At 40.1% G+C, this 20,028-nt stretch overlaps 1 protein-coding gene across 1 annotated transcript; it reads left to right on the top strand.

Annotated features, from left to right (window-relative positions):
• Window positions 1-4,776: 4,776 nt before the first annotated feature.
• Window positions 4,777-6,193, top strand: LOC121197563 (N-acetyltransferase family 8 member 3). Its single transcript, XM_041061236.1, has 2 exons — window positions 4,777-4,872; window positions 5,442-6,193. Exons 1-2 carry the CDS (start codon window positions 4,854-4,856, stop codon window positions 6,191-6,193), a joined length of 771 nt encoding a protein of 256 aa, XP_040917170.1. The 5' UTR covers window positions 4,777-4,853.
• Window positions 6,194-20,028: the final 13,835 nt, after the last annotated feature.

The raw sequence follows: 20,028 nt of genomic DNA, 5'->3' as shown, positions 1-20,028 counted from the left end.
TTTAAATGACAAAGCCTTCAAGTAGAAGTGATGACTCATGTCCATTAGGAGCAAAGACAGAGGTGAGCTGATGTGGTTATAGAGCAGTAGGAGGTCACGGTGGATATATCTCTATCAGCTTTAAGTCAAAGCAAGCACTTTTATTAAAACAGACTGAGATCAAAATAAACTGAAGAGACAGGGTTTCCTTCCCGGTCTGAAAACACAGGTGCAAAACATGGAAACTGTGTAAAATAAGTAGTTTACATTAAATAAAAACAGGCCTGTCTCTGAGAATGCTCCTTCAGTTGTTTTCAACGACAATAACAGACTGATAGAGTACAATTATAGCTTTTCCTCTCCTGCTCAACAAAACACACAGCTGTGCAAATAACAAATGCGAATGCAAACAGAACAGAAATAACAACAACAGGCCTACCCTGTTTTAAAGTACAGAGCTTTCAGTGGAAAGCAGCTAAAGCCTGCTCGAAAAGTTGCTAAATATTGCCAGAAGCCGTCAGGCTCTAATTAGCATTTTCGTGACATCACTGTGCCGTGTTTGCATTCTGCTTTGTGTCGACCGGTTTCAGCCCTTTATCTGTTTGCTTCTCTTTCTACTGTCTCTGCTCACGCACACAGTTATTTAATGCAGCCGAATTAACCGCTGCATCAAACTATATCGATATAAACATTACTGTCTCATCCTATATCTTGTTTGAAAATCACTATACTTCTATCAATGTACTACCTTGATTTAGGCCTTTTCTATGGTGCCACCTGTAGGCCAAACTCCCGCTGTCCGGTGTGTAGAGAGAAAATGAAATGTCTGTGAGCTTTAGAAAGGAGGAGGCCTGGTAATGTCCAGAGCTTATCAGCAGTCATTCGCGCATTGTTTGCACCTGACCCCATCATCATTCTCCCATTCAGTGTGTGTCTAGACGTCTTTTTGTTACTGTTCAGTGGAATTTAAAAAATACTGTACAGCGTAGCATCTGAAAGGAGCTTTGTGTCTCTCTAAAATCCTACTAATTTCAGTGTGAAAATTAACTGGGATTCTCACTTTGAGGTGAGACAATCACTTTTGTCCGCATACACCAGGTGAAGTGTCTTAGCGGTTACAAAGAGGGAGACATGACTTGGATTGTGATAAAGTAAGATGAACATGAAATAAGATTTGAAAGACGACAGCCTTTCACTGCTCTTGGCTCTGTTGTGACTTCAGACTTTGATTATGAGCATTTCTCTCATAATCTAAAACCGTGTTACGAGACAACCAAAGCATAATGTGCTCCCTGGATTCTCAGTACAATTACTTTGACATCTGTGATTAAAAACAGTGAAACACAAACTGTGACAATCTGCATTCAGGAAACATAAAACGAAGGTGTAAACTTCCCAGAGCTCTCTTCTGATTTTTTTTTCTGCAAAAAGTTGCAGGTTGCTGCTCATGATGTGCAGATAAACCAACCCTGTCTCCTCAAAATTACTTTTGTAAACTACTGATTTGTATTGACAGAAAGTCTTTTGCTGCCTGAACGATGTTCAGTGGCAACGTGTTTTCGAGCGAAGGAGTTCGCGGGGAGGCAGACGGGGTGGACGGTGGACCCGAAGCTTCACATTCCACCAGTTGTTAGGTTTCAGCAACAGAAACACTTTGTTTAAGACCAGGGAAAGATCGCAGTTTTGATGAAATGTTAACAAAGCATACGTGTGCTTCAAGTCACTGTTGACCACAATCTTTCCATAACCTTGAAAAGTAGCTTTCTGATTTGGGAAATACATTTATTTGCTTTCTTGTTGAGAGTTGGATGAGAAATCAATACAGCTCTCATGATTGTTTGGTAAATACAAAACCAGCAGTGGGCTAACTTAGCATAGCACAAAGACTGAAACCGGGGAAACAGTTAACCTGGCTCTGTGTAAGGGTAACAAAATCTGTGTACCGGCACCTCTAAAGATCTCTAATTTACACGTTACATCTTGTTTGTTTAGTACGTACAAAAACAGAACTGTAAAAACAATTCCTTGTTTTACGATGAGTTCACTATTATATAACTATTTCTTGGACAGGACCAGTGGTCAGTCAACCAGCACAGACACCAGGAAGTTACTGCTCCCACTGAAAGAATAGTCCAGAACAGAATCGCCTGTAAAATGCACTTTTATATTTATTGCGAAGCGTAGCAGGCTGTTTCTTTTGCGTTCTCCCACAGATACTGAAGCCTGTGTCCTGCCTTTACTGAATGCCTCCACTCTCATGTGCTGCACAGGTGAAAAGCACCAGTGTGGTTCAGTATCCATGTTTTACTCTGACAGGGGCACTTTCAGATATTACCACATCGTAAACGCTGAAGAATTCCCAAATATATATTCTATACAAGAGCAAATGCATTACCGTAATAATGAAAGATGGCTGGAACTAAATGGAAATCTCCGGGGAGAGTTTTAGCTCTGCATTCATGCACTTTTCAGTCACAACATAAGACAAATTCAGCTCAGAGTTTCTGAAGAGGCTGTGGGTTGCAAATAAAATTGTCTGAGGTGTGTTCAAATGATGGTTAGCCACTAGATATGAGAGGAAAAACTCAATAATGTAATGGTTTAATCCCTTAATGTCTTAGCTCTATGACAAGCATACCGAACAGGCTCTTTCCCTTACAATCCTTGTGCAAGTACATGTCCATGAATAAAAATGCAGTTCTCATGGGCCCATTAGAAGTGGAGCACGGAGTTAGCCCACAGTGGTTAGTTTCCAGGGCAACTTTAACCTGTTTTCTAGTGACTTTTTGTTTCAAGACAATGTGCAATCAACTATGAAGCACACTTAGCTAATTTTATCAAGTGAAATTAATATTGCTTGTGATGATGAAGTATTTCGTGCTCAAGCAATTCACGCCATGACTCATTCATGATGCTCAGATGTGACTTGATTAATGGTACAGCTTGTACCGACAAATTTACAAGTAACGGTTTTGACTTTTTCAAAGTGACCGTGATGTGACAGGATCTCTCTGACAGGATCAAATTACTTCAGTGGGTCCAAACATTTGTCATTGTTCACTGTAGTTCTTTATAATTTCAGTATGAAAAGCCAAATGTCTTACAGTGAAATCATAGATACATTCCTCGTAACGTCTCTGACATTAGGCTTCTTTTCCTTCCCGTGGCAAACAGTCGACCTGTTTCAAACTGAGCAGTCGTCGGTTGCCGTCACCGGCAGGATGCTACTCAACCTACAAAGCACCAAACAAATAAAACATAGGTGACTTTTCCATAGATGGTCCTTTTTTTGGCTTTGTTCAAACATGACAGGGTCAATTATGGAAAAGGCCACAAAAAGAAGATATGGAGGAAGACAAGTTTTCTGTTTTCTCACAGGCTGCATTAGGGATGGATTTTTAAATGTATTTTGCAGATGAAGGCTTCGTAGGTGATGCTCACTCTCACTTCTCCTCGGTTAAATCTAATAAATTTCCCCATGAATTTCATCAGCTATTAGACAGAGAATTCTGCTGCTTCTTTATGAAGAGTGACAGCAAAAGCACAGAATGACAAGAAGTTAAGTTGGTCTTTAACTCGTTTAATTTCTATTTACCTACATGCTCTATCTGAAGCTGATTTTTCATGCACTTCACTTGGTTGAAAGTAGGTTGAAGTAGTTTTTTTAAACCCCTTTTTTTTTCTCTGTACCTTGTGAGTAAAAGTGATTTTTATGGACTGATCTGACATCAGAAGATTCTCTAACAATGTTTTTTTTTTTATCTCTAACTGATGTTGTGTTATCTGGAGGTGAAAACTCAGGCGTGACCGTTGCACACCTGCCGCCCACCCCAACCTGTGGTGCAGTTAATAAATGTAGTGCTTCTTTCATTCAAACAAAACATTACCTCTGTATATAATCAGGAAAACAATTTCGTAATGTATTAACTTAATTTCTGGGAGACGGGGTTCCACACAGCCCTCTAAGAAACACGTGCTCAGCAAATGTGATTGCAGAGGTCTGAGAAGGTTTCACTCGCCGGGTGCAGAATTCAGAATTCACATGGTGGTTGTGAAATGGTTTGAGAAAGTTCCAGAGTTGCTTGACCTTCCAGCACTCTCAGATTCATGAGGCAGCGCTATTGATTTAAACAGGTGTAAAGGCCCTTCACCTGCAGAGGAAATTTAATCATGTCAGAGGGCCACTGGGTTATTGCACAAGACACTGTCACTGACGCCACAGGACACTTTTATGTCAGGGGACTAGACAATATTAATTTTACTTTCACCTTATATTTCGGGGAAGACGTGCTGTGGACATCCACAGCAGATTTCTGAGAGAACACCACCAAAACTGAAGCACCCCCCAAAAAAAGAGGTTAATAACATTTTATTCTTGGAAATATCTATGAAGTGCTGGAACGAGCACTGAATTCACATTCTGCTCAGATTTCTGACTTAATATATTCAGGATCTGTGCTCATCCTCCTTGAGAAATCCAATGACAGACTTCTTTACTCTGTTGACTAAGCTAATTAAGTTTTTTTTTTTTTTTTTTTAAATATTCTGCGTTTCACAATCAAAGCAACACTGATTAATTTCAATTAAAGTTAAAGCATGCTCCCTCGCCGTTATCTCAATCTAACTGTAAAATGTCTAAGATAAACCTTGCCATTAGATACAATGAGTAGCAGGAATACTTCAAAGTCATTTAAGGTCTACAAGTTCTCGCTCTGTGTGTGTGTGTGTGGTGTGTACTCATAGGTGAGCATGCTCAGACTAATTTCAATCCCTTTTTGTGAATGGCTGATTATCACAGTCTGTAGCTTAAGTTCAGGCGGAGCAGCAGGGTAAAGCCCTTCAGAGTGAGCGACAGACAAGGGGAGAGAGTCGACATGGCCCAGAAAAATAACTGTAAGTTCATGTTCTGATTATGTTAATCTTTTATACCTTTTTCAAGTTGTTGAGTTGATTACAGACAAGAGCGCTAATAAGGCGGCTAGGGTGTAAATGAATGGCACTGCTAACATGCCTAGATGACACGTTGCACATTTCTCTAAAACTAAAGACCTTTTGTTTGTTGCCTCAGGATTCTCCCCTCGCTTTGATTTTCATCATTAGCACTTTTGAGACCTAATTGTATTGCGTTGCAGAATGACCCTCACGCTTGAAATCTTAAAGCGAAACAATGCTATAATAATTTTAATTGTGATTTTCACCTCGCTTTGTCATGTGCAAAGGCCACGTTTTATATTCACGCGGAGTAGAGTTAAATTAAAAATGGAAAAGTGATGATTCTGTGAGAGGTGTATTGATTCTTTCTTTTTTTTTTTTTTGTCAACAAGTTACGTGAGCGCATTGAAACTATTGTGAAATCCAGCAGGAATTTCTCATTGCAACAGCAGACAGATTAGTCTCACTGAGCTCTCATTCTCCCCCTCCCTCCCTCGTTCTCTCCCCCTCTCTCTCTTGCTAACATGCAGTTCAGTTCTCCATCAGGGAATATAGACCTTCAGATCAACATATGGTCATGTCACTCTTTCGTGATGGGATACTCGAACATGTGTACCCGGCCTTCTTCAGGGCCTTGAGTCACCCAGACCACATCGGCATTGCTCTGAGCATTTCCATGGCCGGCTATGTGCTAGGAGGCAGCTCCTACTTCCAAGCTTTACTCTTTGGCAGCGCATGGGCTGGCCTCATTTATTACTGCTGCTACGACATCTACGAAGGCTACATGTTGAGGCGTCTGAGCACAGACATGGCCGACATTCAAGCCAACTACCTGGAAAACCCAGATAATGGTTTCTGGGTGGCAGAGGCAGACATTAACGGCCAGCCCAAGGTGGTGGGGGTGGCGGCGGTGATGGGGAAGAGGGGGGAGGAAGAAGCTGAGAGGTTTGACGACTGGAACGGAGGAGTGATGGGAGAAAGCTCGGAGTTTGTCCAAGATGCCGGAGATGGGAGTTACGCTGAGATGTCCCACATGGTTGTGGTGTTTCCATGGCGCCGCAAATGCCTGGGCTCACAGCTGACGCGGAAGGCCCTGGACTTCTGCAAAGAGCAAGGCTACGCCCGCCTGGTTCTGGACGTCAGCTCGCCACAGACGGCGGCCGTTTCCCTCTACCAAAAATTCGGCTTTGTTCAAACTGCATCCCACAGTAACACACACGCTAATCGCTGGTTCTCCAAGCTGGCCCGAATAAATGTGATGCGAATGGAGAAGTTCATTTAACCCTAAATGGACTTTGTACCTCGGCACCTGATTCAACCTCAACTGTACAGCACACGAAGAGTATTTCAGTTAATTTATGCTTCTCGGCTCATTCAATGCAAACACCTCTCTGCTGAGTGACACCTGGTCACTTACGTCTCCAGCTTGCTGTTATGGTAGTTTGAAAAAAAAAAAAAGAGAAAAAAAACATTAAATTTCATGTTTTTTCCACAAAGCAGCATTAATGATCTCAGTTTCCTTGTATTTCTTCTTGCCTTGATCTATTATGTATTCACCCCTGACAGTCCATTGCCCACAACCACAGAGAACAATGAGATTAGTCAACTTCTCAGTTTGGTCAAGCTTATTTATAATTTGCATATGGAAGAAAAAGTAAATCTTGATAAGATATTTTATTAAATTAATCATTGGACCTTAAACAGAACAAACTATATTCACATTCAATTATCTATTGTTCTCCCGTCCACTGAAGAATATAAAATTACATGTGAGAAAGGAGAAATTTTGTCATTTGGAAGCAGGAGAACTTTCTTTTAAGCCTCTTTCCAGGGAGAAGTTGAATCCCTCTGCCTCAGAGGAATTAATGCCAGCTGACTTCTAAGACCTCACAACTCTTTGCTTAAAATACCAATGAAAAATGCAATAGTATCAGGACATTGGGTGGTTTAAAATTCTTTGGAGCTAAAAGAGCCGTGTGCGTGTGTGTGTGTGTGTGTGTGGCATAAAAAGAGGATAAAGAGTTCAGTATACTGCAATGCATTCAGGTCATCATTCACAAGGCAAATACTGAGATTATCGACACCAAACAATGGAGAAAAGGCTAAGTGTTTCCATATTGGTGGTCTTATGATATGTGTGAGGAAAGACTGGACAAAACAGGGGTGAAAGGGCCATGGGAATTGTCTGCCAACTATACTGCCTGATGCCAGCAGTATATTTCCTTAATAAACCTATTGTCAGCCACGAGCATTGTGCAGCATCAGCTGAACAATGTAGATTTACAGATTTTTTTTAACCTACACTGCCTCTGAAATTCCCCAAAGGTGATTACAATTTCCAAAATATTATCAGCACCGCGCAGTACCTGCTTATCTTGAAAGAGTGTGTGCCCATGGACTGTAAGCCTATAAGGGAAAACATCAAGCATCCAATGTGTGCAGTGACAGGTGTGGCCTAAATGAGTTTCAAGAGGGAGTACTGTATGGATAGAGCAGCTTGGCACTGAGACACACACACCATCAGCGGCCTTCAGGCATCAATCATTCCTGCAGAGGCTGTCAGAGAAAAATTAGGCTGGTGGCCAGCAGGCAGGTGCTGAACTAGCCAGAGGAAGATGAGCCTTAATGCTGGCCAACCTGTTGTCATCCTCTCACAATTACCAGTACAACTGGCCTCAAGGTAATGACAGCTCGATTGTAATTCCTGTCATACACATGCTGCACGACTGAGTCGGCTGCAGATTTTTGGGTATGTTAGACAAAAAACCTTTGCAAATACTCTCACAGAAGTCGGAATTGCTGTAGCCACAGTTCCAAGAAAAGGTGCTCACCTACTTAAAAGTTTTCATCTTTTATTTTCTTACAATATTGAATGAAAGTAGGTTTATTATGGCTTTTTTTTTAAACACTAATCAACAAAATAAGAGCCCTTCTATTCAAAGTGAAATCTAAATTAACTGCAAATATGAAATGCAAAGTATAGATTTTTATAAGAACTCAGCCCCTGCAAGCCAGTACTTAAAACTGTAGATACATTTCAGGCAGGAAGTGCAGCTTTGACTCTGTGTGGATAGATGTCTGTCATCTTTGCACATCTGGTGCAAGTTTCACAACAACAGTCAAACACTGTGTCAGACTTCAGATAGACGTCTACATTCACTGCACAAGGCTGTCTACTTCTTTACTTTCTTGTGTAGGAATAATTTGCCATGAATTCTCAATAAATTAATCCTTTTTTTTTTTCAAATTAAAAGACACGACTGAATCAGACCGCTCTGCTCAGTTTACTCCAACAAAGAAATCTTTTCCTTCTAGAAGAATTCAAGAATTCAAGTATTTTGAGGACTGGCAGCTGCCATCCTGAGTTGTCCGATGACTTGAACACACACAAGTCGAAAACACAGGAATCTTTCCCATCATTACCTTCCTTCCCACAGGATGTGCATGCAGCTTGCACTGCAGACCAGTCCATCATATCTGTAAAACTGCTCAAGATCTGACTGGTTGTATTGGGATTGTGACTGAACAGACGTTATTAAGTCTAGCCACAAACCAGACATGAACATTATTGTTTTTAACCCCTTCCTGTGTGGCTTTAAAAGTTGTACTTTCCAGATACAGGTGTATTTATGCGACAGGTGCATCAACCGAAAGCCCTCAGATCCACACAAGTGATCTCCATTTATGTGACTGCTAAAACCAGCTGGCTACACCCGTGATGATTCAGCTGTGTCCTATTAAAGAAGATAAATATGTACTTGTAAATATTTGCTCACCAGGAAGTAGACATGGACTTTTATATTTAATATTTGTAATTTATTTAGATCACTTTGCAGAGATGTTTCAGAAGGGTTTTAAATCTCCTTTGATTCAGTGATGTAAAACAATAAAACATGAAAACTTTCAAGTGGGGTGAACTATAGTGTGAAATTTCATTTTTCATGGATGCATGGATGCAACAGCTGAGAGATAATTGGATTTATTAGCATACGTAATGAGAGTGCTGACTTCAGAGAGTAGCTGCACAGGTTTGTCGTGCAACTTTACTCAAATTTTCTTTATTTTTTTATTTGTGCCTTTCTTTCTTTCTTTCTTTCTTTTTTTTAGGCTGTGGGTTATACATAACAAAATCCAAAGGGACTTTCCATCCATCTGTCATTATTGGACTGGAGGTCTTCCCAGTTTTGTGGTAACGTGAGATCAATGAAAAAGGCAGACTCTCATCAAAGGATGAGCTCGAGAAATCCAATTGGAAAACATTTCTTTGTCCACTGTTTTTAGGGTGGGGTGGTGAGTGTGTGTTAATACGAGTCTATGTGTGTGTGTGTGCGTGTGTGAGTGTACTTGTTTGTGTGTGTGGGCAGGGATTATCATGACCATTCCTGTGCGCATGCATTCTCACCATAAGCTATTTCTTGTGGTATCTTACTAATCTGCCGCGCATCATGCTTGAAGCCGTCTGGCTTATCACAGGAGAAGAGTTAATATATCTTAAAGCAAACTTTGGTGATACTTTCAGAGTAATAACAAAGCAAGTAATCAACATTACAGGCAGTGTCTGTGAGTCTCTTTTTCTATATTACCACCCTTATTGAATGGGCAAAGATTGTGGAGATTAATTGCATCAGGATACCAGTCGCCTGTGTGTTGTTGTCTGAGAGCCAGAGGTAGATTTGTTTGGATCATACATCATCATACGCTCCTCACCACCGCCTTGCATAATCACTTTTCATCTTCTTTGTTGCACCACAGGAAGTTTCTTTTTGGCCGTGCCACCGAACGAAGACAACACCTGGCCAATTACTTTAGGTATTAAATCACAAGTAACAAAGGCATACCACGCACTTACACAAACAGATAGCTTATCCCACACTGTCAATTTGCTGCATTTTAGGAACCTGACATTATGCAGAATCTGCACTTCCTTTTACTGAATAATTGGTCAATTATTCGCTGCATGGTTCAAGAATGATAAATATGTTTTTCTATAAAAGCAGAATATTAGACCACAGTGCACACTCTGAGACAATAACAGGTAAAGAATGAGAAACAGGGGAGACGTGTTAACTGGATCCTTTAAATTACCACTTACAGTACGACACTGGAACATGTATGGAAGCTTAATTAGTGTCTCATTATCATTCAAAACTGGCAATCAAATTGTGGGGATGAAATATGGGGATTAGGTGTAGATTAAATGTTTGCACCGCAGTGAACCTCTACACTGTGGATAAATGTTCCAGACAATATTAGGCAGTGGCTTGTTTGCTGAGCTCCAGCTCCAGAGCAAGAGGACTGTGGGGATTTGGTCAAGGAAGTAATTGGACACAACAACAAGCGAAAAATTGATCACAGATGTTGTAATTAGGAGAAATGTGGGACAATCAATTTTTTTCATGTTTCATGCTCAATGCTGAGTTACTCACAATAACTGCATTCCAATATACAATATACAAACATTGTGCAATAATCCTCATTGTGTGATCCTCTTACGGAAAGCCGTGCTTAACTGATTCTGTAGTATTTTAGGATAATGAACCAAGAGACACGTCTCAATTAAAGCAAGATTTTTAATAAGAGAGACTGTAGAACTGAAATTCAAGTTTAAAAGGAAAACCTTTGAGGGACTCTAAAATTATTGGGTTGGGGAAGGGGCATGGGTCTTATCTTTTATTTAATTAAAAAAAAAAAAAAGAAAAAGGGAAAAAAAAAGCAAGACCATCCACAATGGCACTAACATTTTCTGGACCCACTGCTTCATGTCAGGTGAATCTTAGCCCCCAAATCATCTATTACAATCATGAAACATACAACTTGATGGATGTTATTGCCTGAATAAGCAGCTGTTTGTGTAAGAAAATGGTTGTTACTGTCAGTGAGTGAAAGCGCCAGCTCTGTGGTTGACTGACTGGAGAACCACAACGTTTTTTGTCCCACTCTAGATTCCAAATATTGGAAATAAATATGAGTTAAATCAGGTGGTGTTATAGCCTGAGATCAGACGTCTGAAGTCTGTTTGTCACGATCCAACTTTTGTAATAATGGTGCCGAGCTGTATTGTCAGGTATGTTGGAGATGTTTCCTCGGAACAGCTGAGGAAACAAACAAACAGCACAGTGTTAAATATCAAAACACACTAAAGAACAAGAGCTGCATTAATGACTTGATCACACTGACGTTCCAAACTGTAAACAGCCACAGTCAGCATGTTTCATTTACACTCACCCACTGGTTGAAAAAGTTGGTGACGTGTGATGCTGAATTTAAATTATATCATGGGTTGAAACTGTTTTCCCAAGAAGAAAGACAGAATAAGCCATTTCAGTTTGAGTTTCAGGTTTACCAAACTTAACCAAAGTGGTCGGTTTAACCCAAACCACCATGTTTCCCTAAACCTAACCAAACCTTAACCACAGTGTTCTCATGTCATAAAATAGATTTTATTTTTTTCAGCAGTGGTTTGTAACAGTTTTTTTGGAGGACAAAGACAAATGTTGTCCCATCGAGAGTGATGTCAGATCAGAAAATGCTTGTGTGTGTCATTGTAAAGGGCAGGGACAAACAACGTCTTTTGTCATTTGATTTGAGGGACTTATTGATTGAATTGGTTGGTTAATATTATATGACACGTTTTACTTTGCTGTACTTCTGCTGTCTGTTATGATGCAGCATGAAATAAAGCTCGGAGGCTCTGTCGTAAAGTGAAAAATGACGCACTCTGTTGAGAGATAATGTCCAATCATTAATAACTATGAAGACTCACATCTGCCTCTATACAGTAAAGACCCGATACAGACACAGAATTGTTGTCCTCTCTGCTGGGCCAAATACACATTTGTTACCTGTCTTTACTGTGTTAAATTTACGATTAAAGAGTTGTGTTTGTTAATAACACTATTTTACTATTTGATACTATTTTGTATTTTACCGTAAATCTCATAAGGACAGACTGAAAGAAAATCTGAATCTACCCCCTAATCAACTCCATCCCCTAATACTTTTCGGACGGTCTCTAATTAACAGCATTTGACAAGCATAAGTCATGATCCAATATATCTTTAGAAATCATTAATTTCCAAAGATATATGGCATAATTTCATCATATCTCTGCATTTCCAGACGTATTGAAGGAAGTGAAGAAAATAATCCCCATCACAAATGGCCAGCAGAAACCATTAAAATCCAGCTTTGATTGATCTCTATATTAACTAAAGACTTCTGAAGTTATTTGACAAGGAAGTTGGAAGACAGTCCTTTATCACGCACATTCAGTGAGTCATGGATTAAGTTGTGCTGCAGTGAGGATATCTGGCACGTGTCACAGTATTGAAGTGAGGAAAGGATAATGTCTCAGACTCGCTTGATGAGATTTGTGTTTCAAGCAAGAGAAATAGACCTGTTATGGTCTTCGATTTCTCCTGGAGGAAACGACTGCGAGGATACGCAGCCGTCGCCCGGTTATAGAGCGCTTGCCGCCATCTGTTATGTAACTCCATACATGCCAGCTGTCATATCAAGACAGATTACATATTCGTTAGCTGTGGTGCTGTTTGTATTAGGTGCTACAACACCTGATATCTCAGCATAAGCTTCCTGTTGTGTCTTCGAGGCTGCAACTCTACCCCTTGTTCTCATTTTAGCCGGTTTACACGTATGAACAATACTTACACCTAGTGCATATTTCAAAAAGACTATTAAAATGTCAAATTAAAGCTATTACTGTCTGGGGTGTTGACATTTTGTAAATTATTGCTTTGAAGAGAGCACAGTGGGATGTTTATAAATCCTAAAAGCTGTCTGTTGGAAAGCTTTGTGTTTTCCTCATTCGAGTGTCACTGTCTGCACTGAGCATCAAGACAAAACGCAGTGTGACTGGAGAGTGTGCAGATGTGCAAGGTGAGATGTGATCTCTAAAGTGAATCAAATGGTTCAGACGCTGGGTATTGACCGCCTTTGGAAGCTTAATAGGAGATTTAATAGGCGCAGGCAGAGAAACAACTTACATTTTTCATGATGCTATTTCTCAGGGGCATTAATGTTTGGACAAGCTGACAAGCCTGTGCGATATTTATAAACAATCTGTTGTGGACGCTACAAGTCAAGTGTCTCTGAGGATCATTTTGGGTTGGATTCTTACTTCTCGAACAGAGGGCCGAAATGGATTTCTCTCAAAATGAAACACAGACATACCTGCTTGAGGAAAATAGGCTCTACAGTACAGTGCCTTGAAAATGCAGCTCTATGGATAAATACCTTTTGAAGAGTTTATCGTAAAGAGCCTCCGAAGGTTGATCACAGGTTCAGTACAATTCCCATAAGTCAGTCAAATAAGAAAAGACGAGACGCAGTCAGAGCTCAATGCAGTGTGGAGGATGGATGGATTCATACATAGACACACAGACTTCTTTTAAATTTAGAGGCAGGTTTTCTTGCTGTCTTAGTGAAGGTTTGATGGAGTGTTGACATCAGTCTGTGGTTGGACCTGTCCAGGGCCTGAAGGCGTGACAACCCTGTCTCCCAGACATTAGGTTTTAAATGCTTCCAATTTGCAGCAGTAAAGATGTTTTGAAAGAAACTTGATGACGTTTTCGACTTAATAAGGAAACATTGCTAAGTAACATGTAGCAAAGTCACTTGAAGGACGAGACAAGACATGTTGACTTTATTGACACTTAACAGAAACCATAAGCTTTCTCAAACCTTAAAGACCTTGACAAAATATTTTGCCATTTTGTTTTTTTCACACGAGAAGTTTCTGCTTGTTTCTTTCTTTCTTTCTTTCTTTCTTTTTCTTTCATTCTTTCTTTCTTTTTCTTTCATTCTTTCTTTCTTTCATGTGTTCTTAGTGGATGCAAGTGGGAGGGTTTCAGGTTGGGAAGAAGGTGATGCCTCATATGTTTCTGAGCACCAATCAGAATTTTGCATCGTTTGAATCAAACTGTGACTGCGATAGCTGTGGGGCAGTCAGCTGATGATGTGTAGATAGATAGATAGATAGATAGATAGATAGATAGATAGATGTCCTGAGAATTGTTCAATGACAGGTCAAGCAGGCTTTCACAAGGTTCGTGTCACAGAAAATGAAATGCATCCCGCCTGCAGACTCTCATCTCTCTGGCTGGGCTGGCAGCAGTCTCAGCCATCCGATGCACTCTCTCCTGCGGGAACGGATTTAGTTGGATTTTTAATTATCCGACTGATTTCTAAATTAGTTTTTTATGCCAAAACTAATAATAACAATAGACAGCAATGGATCTTGAGAGACTTGGATATGCTTATGAAGAGACAGATTGTTCTCTACCCAAGCCGTCAGAGATTACCACCCCCACTTAGAGGGATATAAGCAAATAAAAACACTTGTAAGACAATTAAATGACACAATCACCACCAAGGTCTTAATTATTATTCTTGATGGCATGAGCATAAGAATCACATCTATTCACATCTTATTGATACTCTCTTTGCTTTATAGTTATTTTTGGTGTTTGAAGCACCTTGACTTTTCCTGCTACACTCTAATTGTTGGATGAAAATCACAAAAAAAATGTTTTTATAGTAACTAGGCTGTAAGCTCACAAAGCAAGCAAACACGCTGATGTGATGCAGAAAAATAAACATGACGATTTTTAGAAATGTAGCACCGGGGTCTGCAAGTGAAGCAATCCTGGATGGTAGAGACAGTGTCTTCAAATCACAGCAATAAGTCTTCCTCTCCAACTGGCCCACCCACCTGTCCACCCACACACAGACTCACTGTCACCATTGTTTTGTACACATACACACACAAACACACACAGACTTCTAGACAAACCTTCATCCTTCATTTACCGGCGCCGTCTCCATCTGTGTCCCACTGTACAGCTGAACCACCACACCAATATCACTAAATTTGTCCAAGCTACACCTGGAGGCTGCCTCCACCGGCACTCCGAGGTGAAAACACATGATTATCATCCAAATACAACACACTGTATCCCAGCAGCTCGGACACCAGCTACAGAGCAGGATAGACAGATGGATGTTTGCTAATTCTGTGTCCTGCACAGAGACCGAGCAGCCTGCTTTGGATCTCTTGGTGTGTATCATCTCCGGGTTTGGCAGCAGAGTCCTTGCCGAGACCCTCTGAATAAGCACATCCTCCTGCTCTCTTCTCTGGAGACTTAATTGTTGCTGGACATTGTTTGTGATTCCTGCCAAGTTGCCAGAAAGTTTCCCCTCTCTTGCAGCTTTTTTGTAACCCCAACACAGCAGGGTCCCTGTGCTGTTATTCTCAGCCCATCATCTGATTCATGTCTGTGGAAAAAGCTGATGAGACCAAAATTACCACCGTCCGAGGGGCATCATCAGTCATGTTACCTCCTCAGGGTCAAACAATCAAACCACGATGTCCTGATCGTGTTGTGTCTTAAATTTGCTTCAATCTGCATGTCTGACTGGATGTTTTGTACAGTTCATGAGCAGGCGAAACTTGGATGAACTATGCAGTGAGATGTATGATATTTCAGATCTTGCTGTTCTTTAGGATTAGGCTGATCAGGCTGGTTTGCTAAGATGAAAAATATCCTCTATATTAGGTTCAGACACAAAAAAAAAGCTTTTAATCATTTAGTAAGAACAACACAATATAAAATATATCTCAAGTATAATCTCAAAGGTTCACAGTGTCACTGAGGCACTGCTGCGAAAAAGTGCCAATTATCCATATAACTATTAACAAGATTAAAAGTTTATCTTTGTCAGATACGATGTTTACCGCGGTAACACAAAGTACGGCTGAGTTCATCTGACCTGCTTTGCTGGTCATGAAGTATTGATCAAAAAGATGATGCTGCCAGATGAATGTCTGTACAAAACTTCACAGCTGTACATCCAGTAGGTGCTAATATATTTCATATCTTAACATTTTTCATGCCACTATTAGAATAAGAACCTGAAAGAAAAAACTGCAGTGCTGTGAAAAAGCTTCAAATATCCATGTTGGGGTAAACAGAAATTTTGGAGGCACACCATCACAAACTCATTCAGTGGGATAAGAGAAGTGAGGCAAAGCCCGTGAAAGCATTTCAGCTGCTGGAATTGATCTTGATCAGTGTTTCAGTTATGCAGTGACATTGGAAATACATGAAGAATCATTGTGGCACAGAGTGAAACCGACACACACTTTTATCTAGTCTCATAAATATCTCTGTGCAGAGACACAGGGAAATGAACTCTTAACAGTGCAGTAAATAACAGCGTTCAGAGTCAGACCCGACCTGCGTGCACGCTGCTCTGCTCTCAACACTGAGCCAGACCTTGAGGAGTTTCTTCTGTTTACACTGGTACATCATACAATATCACTAAATCAGATAATGTTTCTCTTTTATTGTACAATTTAAAATGTCTCACCAAGAACATGATTACTGAATATTAGCTATAATATTAGGTTATTGTGGTCCCATACGGTAACAGCCCAAAAACCTTCTCTTGTTATCTATTCTGCACTCCAGTCACAATGTCATACTGCAGCTGTGTCAGTGAAAGCTGAGCCACTGCCTTCACAATGAAGCCATCCAAGTGTTACTGACATTATGCTTTGTATTGTACAAGTCAAATCCCACTTGGGTCGCCGATTATAATAATAATGATCTGATGATGTGTTATTGGTCTCGGTGGGAAGGTTCTCTTTCTGGTTGCCCACTCTACTGGGAAATATGAGTTTAGGATGCAGTGTGTTGCTGAAGGACACTTCAGCAGGGCCGATGATTGTTAATAAAGGAGTCTGAACCCAGATGCCCAAGATGATAAAGCTCCCTGCTTGCTAAGCTAACATGCTGCTCTTGGTGTGGTGTACAGATAGGGGATGCTGTGTTTTCTGTGCTGCTTCCTGCACTGTGAGAGATAAGGTGGCTGTGGCCCCATTAAATTTATTTCTCGATTAAACGCAGAATTTGTTTACTCGCACTTGTAATTCAGTTCATGGCAACCCTAAGCAGGTGAGAGAAAGACACTGCAAACTTATTTACCAAATAACAAATGGATATCAACCTATTTTAAGAGTCACCCAGGCGACGTCTCAGATAGTCATCCCAAGGGTGTTTTAGATTGAGATACTGTCTTGAATGGAGGGAGGAATTCATGTGGGAAAGCCGTCGGCGAGATGAATAAACCCTCCCAGTTTGGGGATTTAATTGTTGTGGCATGCCCGTCTCAGTAAGGGTTTACAGAGACAGCTATGTGGGTGCTGATAATTATTCACATCACATTCGCATTATTCTCATTTACATTTATATTTTGTCAAACACTTAGCAAGAAGATCCACAGTAAAGTAAGACAGGGTGAAACTTGAATGCAGATTCTGATAAGTTTTTACTCAACAGGAGGTACAGTATAATTAGGCTGAATGTTACAGCGCTAAAGCCTGATTTTTTTTAGCCCCCACTTGAAAATATGTGAGGCTAACACCACAGGAAGCAGTGAAAACCTTTGGAAGCAGATGTTAGTGGCTAATTGAGAATGAAAAGCAATGGGAAAATGTGCACCGCAAGTGGACGCCTGTGGTGAAGCGTTTCTTTACTTACCATCGAGATGAATGGCCTCCAGGAGAAAGGTGATCAAAAGCCATGAACTCTGCTTCATTCAACATCACTGGAGGCCATTTTACAACAGACTTATCATTATAATCATTTAACAATGTATTTTTAAGCTGCTTATACCATTTAAGTCTGAAGCCCTAATCTTTGAATTACATTTCTTGTTAATTTTACCTAACTTTTCCACATATAGCCAGGTTTAAAAAGTTCCTTATTTATAAGTGAGCAAGAACAGCTCTCTTTGAAAAGATTTAAGCCATCTCTCAAACTAACATTTGAAAGTTATTTGAAAGGTTACTAGCATTTTTGAGCAAGTTATTTGGACTATCCTGTTCTGATACTCAGCTACTCATACGGTCAAACGTGGCACTTTAAAGCCTGTTTTGTTTAAACACTTAGGCTAAAGTCAAAACTGAATCACAATTCATTTTTGCTTAGAAATACTGTGCCTGTATGTTGGTGCTCTCTGGCTGACGATGCTAGTACTCTCACTTACCTCAATGCAGTTTCTCATTCAGTATTTCTTTCGTAAGTGTGTTTGAAAAATCATGAGGCATGTTATGTGAAATGGTGTTCGTTAAAGGCCGCTAACCGAGATAGCAAAAGCTGCTGTGGCTACGCTGGCAGTTAATCAGCTAGTTTAAGCGATGTTGGAAATTGTTAACTGTTACGTAGTCACATTTATGACTTAAGCACCTCAGTGACTTCACAGAGTTTTGACCTGGTCAAAACTCCCGGTCATTTGCCGTCACCACGTGTAGACCCGATGCTAGCTAGGCCACCCTCAGTGCGAACACAGAAAACTGAACTGTGTGGGAGCTGCCAATGAAATAACATCAGCAAAACGTAGCGTCCATTGGGAACCAGTGCTAATACAAACAAGGCTAACTAACACCCACCTGGAAAATGGAAGGCAGTTAGCCTAGCTTGCTAGCCTCCACTTTAGCAGAATATTGGTTCTCCCAAATGTTGATCGTTATAAAGGCGCAGAGAGCTGTAACAGAACATGACCAACACTATGTGGGCTTGTTGAAAGATGAAGAAGCATTGCCTCCTGGTATGAGATGCTTAAATGCTATTTCCACAAATATGTCTGAAAACGTTTTTATCCTGGATGTATTATCGCTGCAGTGGTAGATAATTCAAATTTCAGTTCAACCTTAATATTAGTAACTAGGTTTAGGTGTAAAATTGGCTCCGTGTTTGTAGAGTTCAGAAAACAAGGCGAGAGACACTTAGCTGAACATTTGTGCGAGCATCAACACCGGACTGTTCAAATAAAGCATTATGAAGCAGAGCTGTTTTGACAGGACACGATCGAGCTCAGTGTCTTTCAGATTGAACACGATTCCCCTTAATGAGGCATTGAGATTTCCCCGGAGACTGAAAAATAAGTCAAAATCAACAACTAAAGCTGTTTACAAAAATGCGGTTTCCTCTGTTCTATTCAAAGCAGATATGAATACACATGATGAGTCAAATCAGACGGTTTGAAAAACAGAAGCACTGTTCTTTTGCTAAACTCTTAAACAGATCAAATGACATGAACTGAACTTCAGTTCCTTTCCTTGATTGAATTCTTCGTGGGGGAAAAAATGATTAATTGCTGGATTTGAGAAATGTCACAGCAATCCACGTATGACTGCTTTTGAACATTTCTCATTGATTTTCAGACTGATTAAGAGGCACTTTGAGCCCTCAAACACAAGTGTGGGTAATTGCAGAGCACATGAGAACGAGCAATCTGTTATTCAAATCCAAAGAATACTTTCCTTTAGATAGGAGTTTTGCAAATTGACATCAGGGTTTCAGGTGTGTAGTTGCACTATTTTATTATTCTAAAGTCATATCATTAAAACATCACAAGCCATGCTGACCCATCTGACTCTCATATAAGTGCTGTGTGACGCCACAAAAATAAGTGAAGCCCATTTTGCTGCAGTGACATGTAAATACGTCAAAGGTAGACTTGAAGAGCTCTCAGTTTTGAGTGATCTCTTTTCATCAAAGCAAAGGTGTTTGTTCAGCCTGTAAAGGAATCTGTGAATTTAGCACAGATGACTTTGATGTCTGTCAAGTTCCATAGCAACATCGGCTAAATAAATGAGTCACAGCTAGAAGTCTAGATGGCATGCTTTTTTCAGTCATTTAAAAAAACATGATTTCAAATATTCTGGAGTGAAATTAAAGCATGTTTATGTAAGTACATCACTGCCACATTAATTTTATAAAAAGAAACAGTGATTCACTTACAAAAACAAAACTACAGAATTAGTATATCAGTACACTGCATCAGTATATCCAGCCAGGTGAGATTTCATCGACAGGTTTCTTTATGCCGCTGAGTTCTGCGTTAGATTTAGGTAACAAAAACACTTTTGCTATGGTTTGAGAAAGATTGTTGTTTCAGCAGAAACAACTGTCTCTGTTGACTTTTTCAATATTAAACCACAATCTTTCCCTAACCTTAATTAAGTGATTTGCGTGTCTAATCATAACCAGAATTATATAATGCTTTTGTTTTTTTGTCACATTTTGCAGATAT

This window comes from Toxotes jaculatrix, chromosome 2 (assembly GCF_017976425.1).
Source record: "Toxotes jaculatrix isolate fToxJac2 chromosome 2, fToxJac2.pri, whole genome shotgun sequence".
Taxonomy (NCBI): domain Eukaryota; kingdom Metazoa; phylum Chordata; class Actinopteri; family Toxotidae; genus Toxotes; species Toxotes jaculatrix.
This window is presented reverse-complemented; position numbering and strand designations above follow the sequence as displayed.